The sequence below is a fragment of the Cucurbita moschata genome, unplaced genomic scaffold (assembly GCF_002738365.1).
Source record: "Cucurbita moschata cultivar Rifu unplaced genomic scaffold, Cmos_1.0 Cmo_Scf00011, whole genome shotgun sequence".
Lineage (NCBI taxonomy): Eukaryota > Viridiplantae > Streptophyta > Magnoliopsida > Cucurbitales > Cucurbitaceae > Cucurbita > Cucurbita moschata.
Window position 1 is genome coordinate 4,426,450 of NW_019268527.1, and position 7,127 is coordinate 4,433,576.

The 7,127-nt window shown below is 38.4% G+C and overlaps 1 protein-coding gene and 4 non-coding genes across 5 annotated transcripts; 1 reads left to right on the forward strand and 4 right to left on the reverse strand.

Annotated features, from left to right (window-relative positions):
* Positions 1 to 360: 360 nt before the first annotated feature.
* LOC111449282 (uncharacterized protein At5g01610-like) lies at positions 361 to 2,569 on the forward strand. Its single transcript, XM_023089120.1, has 3 exons — positions 361 to 653; positions 1,262 to 1,316; positions 2,019 to 2,569. The coding sequence occupies exons 1-3, from the start codon at positions 552 to 554 to the stop codon at positions 2,396 to 2,398; spliced, it is 537 nt and encodes a 178-aa protein (XP_022944888.1). The 5' UTR covers positions 361 to 551; the 3' UTR covers positions 2,399 to 2,569.
* Positions 2,570 to 5,555: 2,986 nt separating this feature from the next.
* On the reverse strand, positions 5,556 to 5,627 carry TRNAW-CCA. Its single transcript has one exon. It is a non-coding gene; the product is annotated as a tRNA-Trp (tRNA).
* A 140-nt stretch (positions 5,628 to 5,767) lies between these two features.
* Positions 5,768 to 5,839, reverse strand: TRNAW-CCA. The gene has a single exon. It is a non-coding gene; the product is annotated as a tRNA-Trp (tRNA).
* A 350-nt stretch (positions 5,840 to 6,189) lies between these two features.
* On the reverse strand, positions 6,190 to 6,261 carry TRNAW-CCA. The gene has a single exon. It is a non-coding gene; the product is annotated as a tRNA-Trp (tRNA).
* A 351-nt stretch (positions 6,262 to 6,612) lies between these two features.
* Positions 6,613 to 6,684, reverse strand: TRNAW-CCA. Its single transcript has one exon. It is a non-coding gene; the product is annotated as a tRNA-Trp (tRNA).
* Positions 6,685 to 7,127: the final 443 nt, after the last annotated feature.

Below are 7,127 nucleotides of genomic sequence, written 5' to 3' on the forward strand. Positions count from 1 at the left end.
GTCTTTATCAACTTTTGAGCTGTAAACCATACTGAGACGGCTCACCCACGTGCCAACTCATCTTCATCGTCCAATAATATCATTAACTTTTTATAAATATTGAAAAAAATATTTTTATCATTAAATTTTGAATTGACGGTTAAAGTTTTATTTTATGAATTTTTAAAGAATATTATTGAAACAAAATTTAATTTTTAAATAATCTAGCCCAAAAAACTTATAATATTATTAATTAATTTAATTTTATGGTTTTTTATGATGATATATTCATTTATCCATAATTTTTTTAAACTATAATTTTGATTTTTAAAATGACCAAATTACCCTTCCGATTCCATTTCACAACAATTCACGTCACTCTTGCTTAGCAACAGCGCGGAAGAGAATTTAGAGCGCCACAATTCACATTTGACAGTTGCGCCGTTGTTTTCTCTTGGTAGCTTCAGATTTATATGGATGCGGCTCGCATACGCTCCAGTACTCCCATTTCGCCGTTTTCTTCTATCATCGCCGTGTTTTAGAGGAAGAGAAGCTCGGTCCGAGCTGCGAAAATGGAGAAGGCTTTGACCAAGGTGAGCAGCTTGAAGGTCGGGAGCTTGTGGGTTTCAAAGAAAGCCAAGGAGGAAATCTCTAACATCACCGACGATTTCCATGTGAGTTTCTCGTTTTGTTTCTTCTTTGTGTTTGTTGATTTTGTTCGATCGTTCGATCGTTTATTGTACCCTTTGCTGCCTGTGTTTTTCTTTGATTTTGAGTGTTGGAGTTTCTTTTTGTTTGTCGCGATTTAAGTAATGCTGCTCGATTTGATTGACATTGTCTGTGGATTTTGTGCTGATTTTGCGTTGATTATTGCTTATTACCAAGATTAAGGTGAGATCTGTTGGTTTCTTCCACTAATCAGAGGATTAAGCGACAGGGTTACGATTGAAGTGAAAATGGACCGATGAGGCTTCTTGGGATTTGGTTGTTTATACCAGTTTGATTGAAAAGAAACCTTGGGATTTGGTTTCTTCCACTAATTATATTTATCAACCAAAATCTATTGGGATAAGACTCCTTGATCTGTACTAGAATGAGATCTTATATGTTAGTATTTGGAATCTGTCTGTAAAAAGTGAGGATTTCTCTTTTTGCAATGGTTCTTCAGTTAATTATCAATATTGGTATCAGTTAAAACGATGATTCTCTTTCTATTTCTGTGTAGGCAAACATTAAACTTAGAACTTGGTTTGAATCTCATATATGTTGTTGTTTATTGCAGACTTTTTCAAGCACTGTTGAAGAGAAGGCAAAGTGGCTCTTCAACAAGCTAAAAGGTAACTTCTCGCATATTATCTCATTTTATATCAGGATGATTGCATACTTAATGCTGGTTTTGATGAGCGAAGTGCAGGACAATCCCCACCATAGCCTCTCAACTCCTCCAAAAAGTCCCCATGAATTAGCCCCCATTAGGTAGTGCCTTGTTTGGTAGATGGGGGTGCATCTAATCTATCTGAAATTGCGAATGGTGATAGTTATCATGGTGAGATCCCACATTGGTTAGAGAGGGGAACGAAACATTCCTTATAAGGGCGTGAAAACCTCTCTCTATTAGACGTATTTTAAAACTTTGAGGGGAAGCCCAAAAGGGAAAACCCGAAGAGGACAATATACGCTAGTAGTGAGTTTGGGCTGTTACAAATGGTGTCATAACTAGACACTAGACGATGTGCTAGCGAGGACGCTGGGCTCCAAGGTGTGGATTGTGGGATCGCACATCGGTTGGAGAGGGGAACGAAACATTCTTTATAAGGGTGTGGAAATCTCTCCCTAGCAGACGCGTTCTAAAACCTTGAGGTGGATCTCGAAAGGAAAAGTCCAAAGAGGATAATATCTAGAAGACGCGTTCTAAAACCTTGTTTTGTAAACTATCTTTTAGTCCCTTATGACTGCTGCCCCTCTTCCCTTGTGTTAAGTTGTAAGAGATTCAACTGAGCATAATGCTGAAGATTGATCATATCTTTTTCCTCCCACAGGGAAGCCATTGAAGAGCTTACCAGATTTACTTCGCGAGTACAACTTACCACCCGGCCTCTTTCCTCAGAACATAACCTGCTACGAATTTGATGAATCCAAGTCGAAGCTGATCGTCTACTTACCATCGGTTTGCGAGATAAGCTTCAAGGATTCGTCTGTAATCCGATATGCAACACGGGTTAAAGGAACTCTTCAGAGAGGGAAGCTCACAGGCATTGAAGGAATGAAGACAAAGGTCCTAGTGTGGGTGAAAGTGACAAGCGTGACGGTTGAGGGCTACAAATCTGATAAGGTATGGTTCACTGCAGGAGTGAAGAAGTCGAGATCGAAAGATGCCTATGATAAGCCCCGTGATGGCGTTAGGGTAGAAGCATTCTGATATTCGAACTATGACGCGTTGCTGTTAGGTATGAAGCTGAGATATGAACCCTGTAGTTACATTTGCTGCATTATTCAATCTGCATTGTTCAAATATATAGAAAGCTTAATCTTGTCAACTTTATAGATATTGTTTTAATGAGGTTTATAGATTCTCAGTAGTTGTTATCAATTTGTGGAAATGAAAAGGCTTTCATCCATTGGATGAATAAACACAACTCATAGATGCGAAAGGATGCAACTCATGGAAGAGTTGCATACCATTTATAAATACTTTCTAAAACTAGACTAAAATTTTACTTTTGTAAACTCTAAGAACAAAAGTGAATTTTGAAGGGCTTTTTGTAAGCTCGAGATAACTAAAGGGTTTTTTGTTCGATATGTAATAAGCTAAAGAGGACAATATCGGCTAATGGTGGCTTTGGACTATTACAGTGGTATCAAAGCTAGACATCGAGCAGTGTGCCAGCAAGAACACTATGCCCTTCAAGGAGGTGGGTTATGAAATCTCAGTTGGAGAGTGGAACGAAATATTCATTGTAAGGTGTGAAAACTTCTCTTTAATAGATGCATACCGTGAATGCGAGCGAAGATGCTGATGTTGGTAGACTGTGAGATCTTGCGTCGGTTGGAGAGAAGAACGAAACATTTCTTGTAAGGGTGAGGAAACTTCTCTCCATTAGATGTGTTTTATAACCTGACAACAATATGTAATTGAATAAAGTGGATAATATCTGCTAGCCAGCCTTTAGCCAGCTTTGTGCTCAACTCCCAAAGAACGAAGAACGAAGTATTTTTTTCTTTTTTGTAAAAAAAATAAAAATAAAAATAAAAAATAAAATAATTTTAGTCTTTCAATTTTAATAAATTTATAAAATTTTAGTTTTATATCAAATAAATCACTAAAATTTTTAAACAATATTTAATAAGTTCTTAATAATTACGGATGGAGGACTCGTTGTTCAGGCACTTGTAAGTTGTAACGCGGTTCATAGTTCCTTCTAGCAAAGAGAGGAGAGTGAGAGAGCGGGAAAACAAGGAGTCAGGGGACAGAAAACCAAACTCGAAAATGGCGATTCCCGGAGATCCAAGGGCTTCTGCAACACCAGGTCTTGTCATCCACGGCATCCTTCGACCTCCCTTCATCCTCTTAAGGTCTGAAAAACAACTCTCTCATCTTCATTTCTCTAATAATACACTTCCTTGTCTTCATTTTCATCCGAGATTGTTGCCATTCGTCAAATGCATCTCCGTTTCTCCAAAATGCATGGAATAGACATAGCTGTTCGGAATAAGGAACTAGGTTAGTCGTTAGCCTTGCGATCGGCATTTTAAGTGACATCGAACATGTCTATTGTTTATAGTTTGCTAGTTATTAGCATTACTTTCTGGATTTTGATTTTGTGATTTGCCTTTTGGCTAATTGACTATATCATATCGGGATCGTAGTTCTTAGCTTATTTCTTCATTTCTTATGGCAGTGTTCAAATATTAGTTGTTTAGTTGTCTCTCCAGGGTTTATTAATTTTATTTGAAGCTTTGGACTCGATTTTGAACTCAACAATACATGATGCTGCTTGAACGCACCGAGTCAGGTTTAAATTTCTATAATGTAGATAGCTTAGACTGTGTATTCTGATAGTTGCGAGACGGTTTGGTTTATCCTATAAAAATTTTAATGTCACTTGAGTAGATGGTGCGCTGCTTCTGATGTGGTCTTTTTTAGGCGGAACCGTAAGCATACATAACTTAGAAGACCTATCTATGTAGATTTGTCAAACCTTGCTTAAATTCATTTTTAGTTCTGGAAACAATCGGATACGTTTGCTTAGATTTTACTGAATATTGCCTTGTACGGTATCACTTTGTAAGAAGCTGGAGCTCTTCTTTTTTCGGTCTATTTGCATCAGGCTCATAAACACTCGTTAATCTTTCGTTCTTTCATTAAAGAAGTTAAGACTTTTGATAGGAGGATTGATAAAGAGAATAGAGCAAAAGGAGCCTTCTGGAAAACTTGCAAAGTGGTTTTATTTAATTTGAGGTTCATGTAGGTGGACCTCTCTAGTTTTGTTCATAGAAGGGTTGGAATATAGAAATGAAGCCAAAAATGGCACACCATGGTAAATGAAAATGAGAGCACCTAGTATCTCCCTGCAAGATGTTGAGAGCACAACAAATTATGAACGATTACCAAAATCCTTAAGCCAAGAAATCTTTATTCTTAGTTCCATTAACGTGAACGTTCTGGAACGATTATTGGTTTGGAGGAGAACTTATCTATCATCAACACCTAAATTGAACTCTACTGCTATGATTGGAATGCGGTGGTTAAAGACCTCTCTGTCTTATTTTTGATATATGAATACTATAGCAGTAAAAACTTCAATTTGTTTAATCTTCTTGCAGTATATTTTATTGTTATTTGGCCCATATTTATTTTATTTCCATCAGGGTAAGCTGGCAAATTGACGAGACGCTGCATTCTGGCTTTCTTCTCTCTGTCTGCTGCCTCAAATATCCCGAACCGTGAAGCCTTAAAGTCCTGAGCTGATTGAGGTATGTTGATTAATGTCTTGGGCTAAATCGTATAAGGTATGTTAGATTTTATCCTAGAACATTTATTTATAATATTTAATAGAAGGCAGTGTTGAAATCTTTCAACAAGGATGTTGGAGGACAACTACTGCAACACGGAATCGAAAATGCAATGATCTAGAGTCGTGCTACCATTACGGCCACGGATCCGTTACCAATATGTCAGTCTAGTTCTAGTGCTACGTGGCCTGTAAATTAAGCCCAATCCCAAAACGTGAATTGAACACGCAACATTCTGATCTGAAGTCAGACGCGCTACCATTGCGCCACGGATCCCTTACCATTACGTCAGTCTAGTTCTAGTGCTACGTGACCTATAAATTAAGCCCAATCCCAATATAGAATGGAAAAGAATTTGAAGCCGACGTGAATCGAACACGCAACCTTCTGATCTAGAGTCAGACGCGATTGCGCCACGGATCCCTTACCATTATGTCAGCCTAGTTCTAGTGCTACGTGGCCTATAAATTAAGCCCAATCCCAATATAGAATGGAAAAGGTTAAATTTGGAAGATTCGTATTATCAAAAGAAGGAAGGCTAGAAAAAGTGGGAAACACGAATTTGAACCCGACGTGAATCGAACACGCAACCTTCTGATCTGGAGTCAGACGCGCTACCATTGCGCCACGGATCCCTTACCATTATGTCAGTCTAGTTCTAGTGGTACGTGGCCTATAAATTAAGCCCAATCCCAATATAGAATGGAAAAAATTAAATTTGGAAGATTCGTATTATCAAAAGAAGGAATGCTAGAAAATGTGGGAAACACGAATTTGAACCCAACGTGAATCGAACACGCAACCTTCTGATCTGGAGTCAGACGCGCTACCATTGCACCACGAATCCCTTACCATTATGTCAGTCTAGTTCTAGTGCTACGTGGCCTATAAATTAAGCCCAATCCCAATATAGAATGGAAAAGGTTAAATTTGGAAGATTCGTATTATCAAAAGAAGGAATGCTAGAAAAAGTGGGAAACAAGAATTTGAACCCGATGAATCGAACACGCAACCTTCTGATCTGGAGTCAAACGCACTACCATTGCGCCATAGATCCCTTACCATTATGTCATTCTAGTTCTAGTGCTATGTGGCCTATAAATTAAGCCCAATCCCAATATAGAATGGAAAAGGTTAAATTTGGAAGATTCGTATTATCAAAAGAAGGAATGCTAGAAAAAGTGGGAAACACGAATTTGAACCCGACGTGAATCGAACACGCAACCTTCTGATCTGGAGTCAGACGCGCTACCATTGCGCCACGGATCCCTTACCATTATGTCAGTCTAGTTCTAGTGCTACGTGGCCTATAAATTAAGCCCAATCCCAATATACAATGAAAAAGGTTAAATTTGGAAGATTGGTACTTAGCAAAAGAAGGAATACTAGAAAAAGTGGGAAACAAGAATTTGAACCCGATGAATCGAACACGCAACCTTCTGATCTGGAGTCAAACGCACTACCATTGCGCCATAGATCACTTACCATTATGTCATTCTAGTTCTAGTGCTATGTGGCCTATAAATTAAGCCCAATCCCAATATAGAATGGAAAAGGTTAAATTTGGAAGATTCATATTATCAAAAGAAGGAATGCTAGAAAAAGTGGGAAACAAGAATTTGAACCCGACGTGAATCGAACACGCAACCTTCTGATCTGGAGTCAGACGCGCTACCATTGCGCCACGGATCCCTTACCATTATGTGAGTCTAGTTCTAGTGCTACGTGGCCTATAAATTAAGCCCAATCCCAATATACAATGAAAAAGGTTAAATTTGGAAGATTGGTATTTAGCAAAAGAAGGAATACTAGAAAAAGTGGGAAACAAGAATTTGAACCCGATGAATCGAACACGCAACCTTCTGATCTGGAGTCAAACGCACTACCATTGCGCCATAGATTCCTTACCATTATGTCATTCTAGTTCTAGTGCTACGTGGCCTATAAGTTAAGCCCAATCCCATTATAGAATGGAAAAGGTTAAATTTGGAAGATTCTTATTATCAAAAGAAGGAATGCTAGAAAAACGAATTTGAACACGCAACCTTTTGATCTGGAGTCAGACGCGCTACCATTGCGCCACGGATCCCCTTACCATTATGTCAGTCTAGTTCTAGTTTTACGTGGCCTATAAA